Below are 13,193 nucleotides of genomic sequence, written 5' to 3'. Positions count from 1 at the left end.
ATCCCGGTATTTAACATTTTGTGTATTTCTGTTGTATAATGAAAGAGTGTTTCTAACGATAGAGCGTATGATAAACCAATGGTCTAAAAGAAACTTGACAGTAATTGGTAAAATAACTATTATAAAATCACTCTTGTTACTTAAACTCATTCATATGATCATGTCCTTACCGAACCCATCAAATGAATACGTAGTACGTCTTAATAATTTATTTTTTCGTTTTATTTGGCAAAACAAACCTGATAAAATAAACCGGCATCAGATGAAAAGTGATTACTTGACATGGTGGATTAAGAATGGTAGATTTAAACTTTTTTTTATGTCATTCAAAATAACTTGGTTGCGCAGAATTTTCAACAATAAATCCGAAGACAACCCAATATTTAAGCTATTTAAGTACATAACAAATTTGTCTAACTCTATGCAACTTGAAACGAATTGTAAACATCTGTCCAGCATTAGAGATAATGTTAAAATTCTCTTCTGGAAAGAGGTAATAGATGCATGGAGCAATTTTATTTCTATTTATTATCCAAAGTCTGTTGACGAGCTATTACGAATACAAATTTGGAATAATGAAGTAATAAGAATAGGCAACGAATGTATAAGATATGGAAATTGGGAAAAAGCAGGAATTTTGTTTGTTTAACAGCAATGGGCAATTTATGAATAAAAAAGAAGTCGAAGATACCTATGGTATTAAGATAAATTACATAAAATTAATAGGATTAAAAAGGCTTCTTAGGGAAAAATTTAACAATTTAATGATATGTGAAATTAAAAAAACAGTTTTGCCAGATATTCCATTTCATATAAAAGTACTCTTTCAACAAAGAAAGGGATGTCGTATTTTTTATGATGTTTTAAATAACTCAATGTTTAAATCATGGAAAGCACAAAAGAAATGGGCAGAAAATAAATTTGTATTCAATAACGAACAATGGAAAACAATCTACCTATAGCTCCACATACGTGTACAATGAATATTGTTTTAATATATTTTCAAATATAAAATTGTAAATAGAATAATTGCAACAAATGAACAATTATTTAAAATGAATATAAAAGAAACTTCAATGTGCTCATTTGGAGATGGTAAAATTGAAACCATTCAGCATTTGTTCTGTAATTGTCCAATAGCAAAAAGGATATGGAACCTCCTCCAGGAAAAAATTTCAGAAAAAACTGGAGTGCAATTTATTTTTAGTAAGCAATACTAGATATTATAGCCACCAATCTGAAGCAGTATTATTGCGATCCCCGAATTGTGTCGCCGATGGGTGCTAGCGATCATAATTGTGTTCTGTTGTCAGCAACTACAAGGACGAATAGCAACAAAATCGAAAAGCGTGTAATCAGACCAATGAAAGCGAAAAGTGTTGAAGAATTTGGCCGTTGGATAACTACCCATGACTGGAACGAGGTTATTAACGTGAGTACTACTGAACAGAAAACGCAATCATTTTATCTGTCATTGACTTCTGCTATGAACACTTTCTTCCCGGTTAAATCCATTAAGATACATCCAACTGATAAGCCATGGATTTCACAACAAGCAAAGGATCTTATAATGAAACGTCAACACGCTTTTACTAATCATGGTAAATCGCTGGAATGGAAATTCTATAGGAATAAGGTACAAAAAGTGATCAAGAAAGACAAAATGAACTTTTACAATGAACGTTTATTAAACTTAAAAGTCACTAATCCCCATAAATGGCACCAAGGCGTGCAGATGTTAGCTAATAAAACTAAACCCCAACCACTTATTAGTGTTGAGGATATTCCGCAGGATGACTATCATGGTATAAGTAATTTTGTAAACAACCATTTTGCTATAACTTCCCAAAGCAGACCTAGTATTGATTTATGTAAGCTCCCTACGTATTTACCTGCTAATAAACCCCCTAATGTAAAAGAATGGGAAATGTACAATCAATTAAGAAAAGTTAAAGTAAATAAGTCCCCGGGCCCTGATAATGTGCCTAACAGATTAATAAGAGATTTTGCATGTGAACTAAGCATCCCTATGACTAATATCTTAAATGCCTCCCTCAGTGAGGGTCATGTCCCAACTATGTGGAAGGATGCTATTGTTACTCCGGTTCCCAAAGAAAATGGTTGTACTAGGGTTGACAAATTTCGACCAATCTCACTTACATGTATCCTAGCTAAGGTAGCTGAGGGCTTCATTAAAAAATGGCTCTTAACAGATATCGAGAAAAATCTTGATAACAACCAATATGGTTGCCGTAAACACTTTTCTACAACCCATAATTTGGTTGATCTACTAAATGTGTTCTATGAAGGTAGTAACATTCCCAAATCTGTTGGTCAGTTAGTTTTAACTGACTTTAGTAAAGCATTCGATTGTGTTGACCACACAATAGCAGTTTCTAAATTAGTAACACTTGGTTGTAGACCTGAAATTGTACCGTGGTTAATTAGCTTTTTATCAAACAGAACCCAACAAGTACGCTATAAATCCACCTTATCAATGAGTGTTAATCTAACATGTGGCGTCCCTCAAGGTACGCTCCTTGGGCCTATGATCTTTCTTGCTCTAATTAATGATGCCATGCAAGACTCGCCATGTAAAACTTGGAAATATGTAGATGATTTGTGCATAGGACAGATAGTAAAAAAGGATGTAATTTCCTCAATTCAGAATGATGTTGCTTTACTGAATGTATGGTCTAATGAAAACAAACTAAAACTTAACCCAACTAAATGTAAAACTATGTATTTTAACTTTCAAAGAAATCAATATGAACATGAACCCCTTTTCATTGGTAATGCTACAATTGAAATCGTTAATGAAACTAAGTTACTAGGTTTATGGATTCAAGCTAACCTCAAATGGGACCGTAATGTTAAAGAAATTGTATCCAAAGCCAGCAGACGTCTGCATATATTATGTAGATTAAGAAAGTTCAATCTTCCGAAATTTGATCTTGTAGATGTATTTAAGAGTTACATAAGACCAAGTGTTGAATATGCTGTCCCAGTATGGCATTCTAGTCTCACTAAGAAACAAAGTTATATGATAGAATCTGTCCAAAAAAGGGCTTGCAGAATAATATTGTGTAATGACTACATATGTTATGACCAAGCACTCAATGATCTTTCTTTAGACACTTTATCTGATAGAAGGCGTAATCTATGCTATAAGTTTGCTCTGAATTGTTCAAAAAGTATTCATTTTGGAAAATGGTTTCCAGTGAAGAATGTAAGTAACATGAAACTAAGACGTGTAAAGTATCAACAACCCAAATGCAGAGTTGAAAGATATAGAAAAAGTGCAATTCCATACCTTATCTCGCTTCTAAATGAATAATCTGTATATATCACCCAGTACAGCTTTGCGATTTTTATTGATGCTTTTAGGTGTTTTTTTTTTCTATTTTAATATTTTAAGCTAAACTTTTTGAATGTTCCTGTATTGTATTTCTTGTGTAAATTTCCTCCTTTTTTATATTTTTTTATCATTGGTTTTATACTTTTTTACAAATTTTAATATTGAACAAATGTAAATATCTTTGTAATTCAGCTAAGGCTGCGATAATGATATTGAAATAAATGAAATAAAAAAAAAAAAATAAAAAATAAAGAGAGCATAATTTTCGGATACCAAGATGCGCATCAGTTTTTTAATTTAAAAGCCATTAATGAAATTATTCTAATTGTAAAATCCTTTATTTAGTTAAATGTAAGCCAACTATCTGGTTATGGTTATGAACGAGTTAAAAAGGTTTTATGAAACAGAAACATTTATTTATCATCAGAATTTTGAGGACAATATTTTTAATAGAAAATGGATAAAATTAGAAGAATTTATAAATCAAATATGAAATGGTTAGAGATTAGAATAATTTTTATGAACCTTTATTTAATTTGTTAGATGGATATCTTTCTTGTTTTTGTTTCTGGCTTTTAATTAAAATTTTTTATTTGATTATGTTTTTCCTTTGTAATGTATTATATGATGAAATAAAAAAAAAAAAAAAAAAAGAAATGTTAGCGTCATGTTATACTAAATATGATGAAACGATTTGTTCATTATGGAGCTGTTTTAGGCGCTCCGATAAAATTTCATTTGTAAACGTTTACGATTGGAATAGTATTTATTTTTATACGCACAATCGCCGATCGCCGTACCCCCAGCGCAAACCCTTCTTGGCGGCCACATGGTGTACGGTATTCGACTAGTATATTCTCCAGGTGATTATAGCATGGACCTAGCGTACACACTTCTCGGCTACATAGATACTAATCGAATACGATTGTCTGTGAAAACGTGCGCTCTCTCGAAATGATCGATGTCGAGCGAGGCTAGCCCACACACGTGCGTGTTACACACACGGTCATGGACTCTGTGCGAAACTCATGAATAACAAGTTAGAAACAACTTGTTGAGGCTGGGCGCGGCCGAGCCTAGGTAAGAAAAAACCTAAGTAAAGGACGCCGTTGTAGATTTAACAAAATATATTATTACAATAATATTGATTACAATTTAAAAAAACATTGTTTTGATGAAATATAAAGTGCGTCTTATACATCGACGATATAAAAAATACCGATATTTTACTCTCAGTTAGGGGGTGCGTCTTATACACAGGTGCGACATATACACCGAAATATATTGTAGATTTAAACTCGTCACTTGACGAGTTCGGGTTATCCGCGCAAACGCAACATACTTTAAACTATATGAGCTTCAACAATTATTATGCCATCCTATGACATAAATTAAGTATGTTTACAGTGCTGAATTGTACCTAATTTGTAGCATACAGCACATTACAGTGTTTACAGAATACACTGTTATATACAGTGCAGCATAGACGAAATTACAAGACCCATCTTTTAAATCCAATTATTCACACGATGACGTCATCAAATTGACATATAAAGCAGTGTTCTCCCCAGGCCTTTGAAGCGACCGTGATGCTTGGGTTCTCTACCGTGACGCTTTACGGTCGGCCGTGACGCTTAAAACCTTATCCGTGACGCTTAAAAATATCAACCACAAACAATCTAAAAATAGATCAACAGGCAGGTACTTTAGAGCTGAGGCGCGGCATGCATAAAGAGCCTAATGCATACGAGACATGTGACACGACCACTAGACGATACAAGCCAAAGAAACAAAAGACTGCGTAACAAAGTGTTAACAACTGAAACTCGCTTTCACCGGCCGCCGCCGAGAGATGTAAACACATGTTTTGTTACTGCCATGTCTCTCTTTCGATCTCTAGTATTGGATGTGGTCTGAATCGTCTAAAATGTGGTAACTTGTATTTGTAAATAAAGTTTTCAGTTAAAATAATGATTGATTGTATTGTTTTTCTTGTAAAAATGTTATGTGTATTCAAAAATAAATATCAATGATATTTTCAATATCACACTGAATTAATCGACATTCTAGCACCGATGTACAAATTGTTGTTCGCGTGGCTAAAGCGGCGTCTCAGCCTGTCAAATCATGCACTTTTAAAATCTATAAATATATACGTAAAAAATCGACGAGATGTAAACACGTGTTTTGTTATTGCCATGTCTCTCTTTTGATCTCTAGTATTGGCTGTTGTCTGAATCGTCTAAAATGTGGTAACTTGTATATTGTAAATAAAGTTTTCAGTTAAAACAATGATGGATTGTATTGTTTTTCTTGTAAAAATGTTATGTGTATTAAAAAATAAATATCAATGATATTTTCAATATCACACTGAATTATTCGACTCTTTATGGATCGGTGGGATTTACTCTTTCGTCGGTAAGATACGCACATCATCAAATGACAAAGGCACGATTGAATTTCTAGCTGCAATTCAATGCTAGCTGCTTTGATCGTATAGGCCTAATACATTCAAAAAGGCTACAATAGTTTTCCTATTTGCTAGTGCGCTATGAAGTCTTATTTCCGGACAACTAGGTGTATTACTAATTAGTAGGCCTAGTTTTATTTCATTGGGACTTCCCCCTGATGTTTGTATTGAACGCAAAAAAAAATTTTGATCGCGTATGTAAAAAAAGTAGGCTACGATCGTTTTAATGTTGGGTGTGTAGAAAGCGACGACCTCGAATTGGACGACCCCAACGACCCGGGCGACCTCGAATTGGACGACCTAGAATTGGACGACCCATAACACGAAACCGACGACCCCTATAATAGCCTAGCCTAGCCTAGGCCTAAGTATGGTATAACATCCCGAAGCCGAACATAACCAAAGATCTTTAAACCATACCTTATATAATACTCGCAAGCAAGCAATTGATTGAAAAAATACAGAAATATCGCCATTTGATACTGAATGTGTCGACACGAACAAACGAACAGATATGGAACGCCAAGAGTGCATCATTAAAACTGCATTCGACTCGATTAGCACACGAAATATCATAAACATGGCAAACCAGGCCCCTTTTTCAGCGGCAGGTAAGGTTTGACCATGGAGGTATATTGACCAGCTCCATGGTTTGGTAAAAATATTTTTATACCTCCATGGTTTGACCGTATACAATGCATGTGTGAAATGTAAAGCTTCTTATGGCCCTCCCCATGCAGGATTAGGCCAAGTTGAACCGCCGACAAGTTGAGGCGCGGCCAGAAAAACTATTTTCTATGAAACGCCAAATGCTTACTTTCGCCGGTGCTCGTTTCTATTTAATAGAAGTTCTATTTATATTAATTATTAGATATAACGATGTATATTCCAAAGTTTATATATCACGGTTTTTAGTATATATTATTAAATATTATAATTAAAGAGAAATAATTATGAATATCTGACTTGTATATTCCAAAATATAAGGCCTAAAACATGACCGAAAATGATCGTTTTTAGCCAAAAATGACGTAAACATGTTGCCCCCTCAGGCGGCAGTTGAAGTAAAATAATTGCATAAAATCACCGTTTTTTTGTAAAATATTTTGTGTATTAACATTGTAAAATTCAATAAAATATGATAATAAAAGATAGTAAATAAAAAATAATTATTATTTAACCTCATTCGAAGAATATCAATACTCTATTAGTCCTGAGAGACAACGTGATTTTACGTGTAGGCATACACGCGAGAAAATATTATGGAGTGCACTGCATTTTTACCTTGAAAGATTAAAAACAATTAAATTATTAAATATGACTACTTTCCTTTGCTGTTTCAAACCAACAAAATTGTAGTATGTAATTATTATTTATTTTCATGACACAATAAACCTAAAGACCATGAACTTATGTAGGGCCTACTAGGACACCACTCTATCACTACGCGAAATTTCGTAAAAGACGCACTGGCCGTTTCATAGAAATTACCGGCGGCTCAACTTGTCGGCGGCCCAACCGGTCATATCCCCCCATGCACATGTTACGCTGCTTGGTAGGCCTATAGTGTTCGTTATAAGAAGACGAGATGTAATTATACGTCCATGGTTTAACCATGTATTGTATAATATTTATTTCTTTTTAATTTATTTTTAATATGTCGAATGCAGTTTTAATGATGCACTCTTGGCGTTCCATATCTTTTCGTTTGTTCGTGTCGACACAATCAGTATCAAATGGCGATATTTCTGTATTTTTTCAATCAATTGCTTGCTTGCGAGTATTATATAATAAGGTATAGTTTAAAGATCTTTGGCTATGTTCGGCTTCGGGATGTTATACCACACTTAGGCCTAGGCTAGGCTAGGCTATAGGGGTCGTCGGTTTTGTGTTATGGGTCGTTCAATTCGAGGTCGCCCGGGTCGTTGGGTCGTCCAATTCGAGGTCGTCGCTTTCTACACACCCTTTTAATGTTTGCTAACGCGCTATGAAGCGAGTATAGTAGGCATATTTTTTTTTTTCATTTATCGCGTATGTTTATGAAAAAGTAGGCTACGATTGGGATGTTTGCTAGCGCGATATGAAGTGTCCTTTCCGGCCAACTACAGATTTGTCTTTATTTATCGGGGAATTCCCCTTGACGTTCCTAATGAACGCAAAAAATGTTTCTTATCGCGTATGTTTACCGGCGGAAAAAGTAGGCTGCAATCGTGCTGTTTGCTAGCGGGCTATAAAGTGTCCTTTCCGACCAATTACAGAGTTGTCCTAGTTTTTTCACGTATGTTTACTGGCGGAAAAAGTAGGCTACGATGGTTCTACTGTTTGCTGGTACGCTATAAAGTTTTGTTTCCGGCCAACTAGAGTTGTCCTACTTATGAGTAGGCTTAGGCCTATTTTTTTTCATTGATGACTTCCCCCTCGATGTTCGTAATGAACGCAAAAAATGTTTCTTATCGCGTATGTTTACTGGCGGAAAAAGTAGGCAACGATCGTTTTGCTGTTTGCTAGCGCGCTATAAGTGTTATTTCCGGCCAAACTAGTGGTGTCATTCAACATAAATGTTATATGCGAGAGTACCATTTCCGGCCATCTAGGGTGTAAATTACCAAAAATCGCTTCGCCCCAACATTGTGAGGCTGTGACTCAAGTACTTAGTGTCGGAATGCGGTGGGCGGAAGCGTGACGCTTGATCTGAATCCTGGGGAGAACACTGTAAAGAAAACAATTTTAGAAGATAATTATCTAAATAATTCCATTAATACAAATTTGAAGAATTTTGGGAGCTAAAAGAGAGATGCGCTCGTTGAATTCGTATCTACAATCCAATAGCTTCCAGAAAACGTTTTAATTATGATTATCACTTTTTATTCTGACAAGCTATAACAGATTGAAATTTACTGTAAAGATGAAAATAAGTGACCCACGTTATTTACATTTTTAGACATGACGTCATAAAATTTAAAATATTTAACTTAATGTGAAAGATAGTTGATTGACGTAGACAATATTAAAATCTTGGGGAAAATGGAATACGTATAAGCGAGATGCGCTCTGTTGAATGTGATGAGCAATAACGAAAGAGACAAAATCCTATATTTTACATTCGTGTGGCCATACGATGACGTCATAACATCCGAGATGTTAGGGGGTCACCTTTGATCCTGAAGAGCTATAATAGACTCAAAAGTGGGATTATTTTGACAATATTTTATAACTTTTTCAACTAAAACGCGCGCAAATGGTCTAAATCAACATGTCGTATGACGTCATTTAAATTTGAAATGATGTCAATCTTTTTTAAAATGACTAGGAAAGGCTGTAAAATTATAATAAAAGAGAAAAACACATGATTTGTATGCTCCGTGCGCACCTTACGCTTAAATTTTTTTGCGCGCGTTACATTTTACAAATTGCCATGATCAGTGTAGAAAGTTGATTAGAAATTAATTTTGCGCATTTTGAAATTTAAATGCGCGTGCGCGCAACTTCTTGTGAAACATGCCATTTTTAATCCATAGAAAGTTTGCCCTTGATATGACTTAAATTTTCACTAAGTGTTAATACAAAATGACTTTTGGTTTATCTATATTATAAGTGAGATAGTTTGTTTGTCTGTTTGTTCATTATACAAATTTTTGTTACTGCACGTAACCTTACATATGGGGCATCAAAATGCCCTCAATTTTACCGGGAAGGTTCTAAACTACATTTGAACATCATCCGCCATCTAGGATCCAAGTTAGGGGCTAAAATGTGGTCAAAATGGTCCACTTTTCCCCACTTTCGATGTTTGTTCGTTATACAAATTTCTGTTTCTGCACGTAACCATACATATGGGTTATCAAAATGATCGCAATTGTACCGGGAAGGTTTTAAATTACATTTCAAAAAGGGGGAGGGGAATTGGTGAGGGAGGGGTATTGGTGGGAGAGGGGGAATTGGTGGGAGAGAAGGGTTGGGAGATAGGGTGTGAAAGTTGGGGTTCAGGGGATAGTGGGGATTTTCCTTAGGCTAGGTGTAGTAGGTTATCAAATGTGGTAAGAAATTGTTTAAGTATTTTAATTATCCCTGGGAAGGGGATGAGAGTTTGGGGTGGGGATGTAGGCCTATCACCATTACTGAAACAATACTGGAAATGTACTACATTTGAAAACTGCCACTGAGGGATTATGGGTTGGGAGTGATGGCTAACATAATTTGTCTGGCGTAATGAAGTATATGATTGGAATTGTACTAGGAAAAGTAACTAAATTTGAACTGTCCAGGTCCAGAGTTGTTAAGGTTTGTTAATTGTGGCTGGGATGGTAAGAGGAAAAAGAAGGCTGGGGGCCCGCAGATCAAAATTAGATATTTTAATTATCAGCCAATATGACACCTATTCATTCGTACTTAAACCATAGGCCTATCGTAGCTATGTATACACCTCTCATTTGAAGTTGAATTTGTCCTGGAAAGAAAAAAAATTTCTAATCAAAATGTATTGTCCTAATCATAGTATTAAATATTCTACTGATTCTATCAGTACAATTTCCTCTCACACAAACACTCACACAGTTTACCTTTTTTAAAAGGTAAACTGTTAAAAATTAGGAGTACACACATGAAAGGCGGAATTTATTAAATCGGCGCATAAACATTTAATTATATTATGATTATATTGAGAACATATATATCTTCGTGCTTTACATCAAAATGAATAATTGTTAATTCCGAGTCATCAGTCAGGCCATTATTCTGTTCCTTTGAGCGCCCAGTCGGCGGACGGTTCAATCAAATAATCGATCAATTACTGTATTGTACGTTTTCCGCGTTAATGTCTTCGATGAAAACCCTTAACATTTTAGATGAGAATCCTTTTACTACTATAATGCCTCTGTATTGTGTGTAAATAATGTGTTGCCCCTAATATTTTCAATAGTAGCCACCAACAGAAATAACATTTTAACAGTGTTTTCTGGACACCATGTTAATTGAAGAATCGTTCCTCATTAACAGCAGAGGGCCATACAAGATAAAAAAATTAATGGAAAATGTTCTTAAATTAAACAAATTGTTTTCACCACTTAAAATCCATTGTAAAAAACTCCAGAGTAAAGCATACAGTAGGCGTTTGTCACCACCGTAGTGTTTTTTTCGGTGGATTTTAGGCGGTGAAATTTTGTTTAATTATTTTTTTCAATCATACAGTTATGTAGGCCAATCTTTTAAGAACATTTTACAGTAATTCGTTTTCTCATACACGACCCTCCGTTCAGAAGTTGTTTACGCTTGGCTGGTCACGGCTGAACGAACGAAAATCGTCTATTATTAAGCTTGTTTACAGTGTTAATCACCGTCACGTGACGCATCACTGAATATGTTTTTGACTTACGTTGAATGATTGACTTTGGTATTTCTAAAATAAATTATTGTCGCCGACAGCGGCCTTATTTATTTATTTATTTATTTATTTGGAATTACACCTTTAGATCGGTGGCACACTTAGCACAAAGGTGCATCCTTCACAATATAAAATATAACAAATAACAGAAAAGTAAAAAAGGCAAAAGCAACTATCAACCCCTATCCTACCCCCCCCCCCCCCCCCAATTTACATCGATACATACAGTAGATCATTACTTTACACAATGAATACAAAACAAGATATAGTAAAAGTGTATAAAATAAAATAAAATCAGCTGATAAACACAGCTTATTACGAAAAACCCCCAACTCCTCCCCCCTCCCACTTTTTTTTTCAATTTACTTAATGTAGCAATGTAGATAACATAGTTATTGAGTCATGGAATTCAGTGAATCATTTCAAAATTGCCATGCTTGTTTTAGGTATCTTTTACAAAAACTATCTAAAATATTTTCACACTCTTCATCAATTAAATTATCTGAGTATCCCAAAATATATTTAAGTTTGTCATTTTCAGGAGAAGTATAAAAAGTATCAAACATATCTTTGCTGCCATTTCTATACATATCCACATATAAATTAAATAATTCCTGATTACGTATATTATTTAAAGCTGGACAATTAAGGATGAAATGATGGATGTCTTCGTCCGAATTTGTACCGCACAATTTACATTTTTTATTATTATCAATATTCCAATTTGCAGTTCTATCATTCAAAGGTAGCGTATTTGAACGAGCTTTAAATTTTAATGCAGCACCTTCAAAATTAGTTTTATCAATTAAGTAATTTTCAAGTCCAGGTTTTGATTTTAATGTTTCATAGATGTGGAGACTTGATTTATTTTGCAATTCAATTCTCCATTCATCTATCATTATATAGTTAAGTTTTCTTAAGATTTCAGAAATTGGAAAGTAGACTTCTTTATAATTTGAGAGAGTGGTGAAAATATTTTTGGATTCACAATTACACTTCAAGAGAATATCGTTTATACAAGATAGAAACTTATACCTTAAGTCTTTAAATTCACAATTAAGTTGTAGCATTCCAATAAACATAATTTTTGGCCATCGATAGTTTTCCATCTTTATAATTCTATGGAAGTATTTCATACGAAGAGCGTTATGAATCTCGTTAATTGGAGACCAACCAAGCTCTCCATATAAGGCGGCACAAGGTGTATTTCGAGGTGCTTTTTCATGCTAATGCCGTGGAACACGAAAGACAATGACATCGAGATAAACTGCTACCCAGAAATCGCTGCTCGATAAAACCGTTCATGCGTGGATTGTGACCTTAATGTATTACTCGAAGCTAGCAACGCTTGTGAATATCGCTAACAATGCTCGAACAACGCTCGGTCAACACTCGTTCAAAACACGCGAGGAATGTCGAAAGTCCTCTAACCAGTACTGTACATCCATTTACAGATTTGTGTATTTACCAGGGAAGAGTGCACTGGATTGTACTACAGTATATTACTGTACTATCTTTTTGGTTCTGGAAACTTGCAATCTATATAAGATGGTGCGCATCCATTGTACGGGTAACTGCTAATAACTATAGTATAACAAAACACATCACATCGATATATTATAAGAACTATAGTAACTAAATAGTGTTTGGATTTGGTTTGAAAACAAATAAACAATTACCTCAGTGGACAAAGCTGACACTTTACCATCACCTTCAGGAGGAACATACTCTTCAAAAATAGCACCTGTAAACAACAAATCACATGTCACTTTGACGAATTATAGGTGATCATTTTTACAATTTAACTGACAATTAATTTAAAAAAATGATGCACCTACCGTATTTTCCGGAGTATAGGCCGAGACTTTGTGGGAAAATTTTAATTGCAAAATCGGGGGTCGACTTATACTCCGACCATGCGATTTTTAGAAAAAAGAAGTTTTCAATTTAATACCTACATTGTACAAAATAATATAACTCCAACA

At 34.5% G+C, this 13,193-nt stretch overlaps 1 protein-coding gene across 5 annotated transcripts in view; it reads right to left on the bottom strand.

Moving 5' to 3' along the window:
- Window positions 1-13,193, bottom strand: part of LOC140040717 (large ribosomal subunit protein mL45-like) — a 124,772-nt gene that overhangs the window by 48,339 nt on the left and 63,240 nt on the right. For all 5 annotated transcript variants that reach the window (XM_072086855.1, XM_072086854.1, XM_072086858.1 and 2 more), the window contains one exon: window positions 12,888-12,952. In XM_072086855.1, the coding sequence (XP_071942956.1) occupies window positions 12,888-12,952 (65 nt within the window). The remainder of the gene's footprint in view (window positions 1-12,887; window positions 12,953-13,193) is intronic.

Source organism: Antedon mediterranea, chromosome 2 (assembly GCF_964355755.1).
Source record: "Antedon mediterranea chromosome 2, ecAntMedi1.1, whole genome shotgun sequence".
Taxonomy (NCBI): domain Eukaryota; kingdom Metazoa; phylum Echinodermata; class Crinoidea; order Comatulida; family Antedonidae; genus Antedon; species Antedon mediterranea.
The sequence above is the reverse complement of the archived record's forward strand: the minus strand, read 5'-3'. Positions and strand labels throughout refer to the sequence as shown.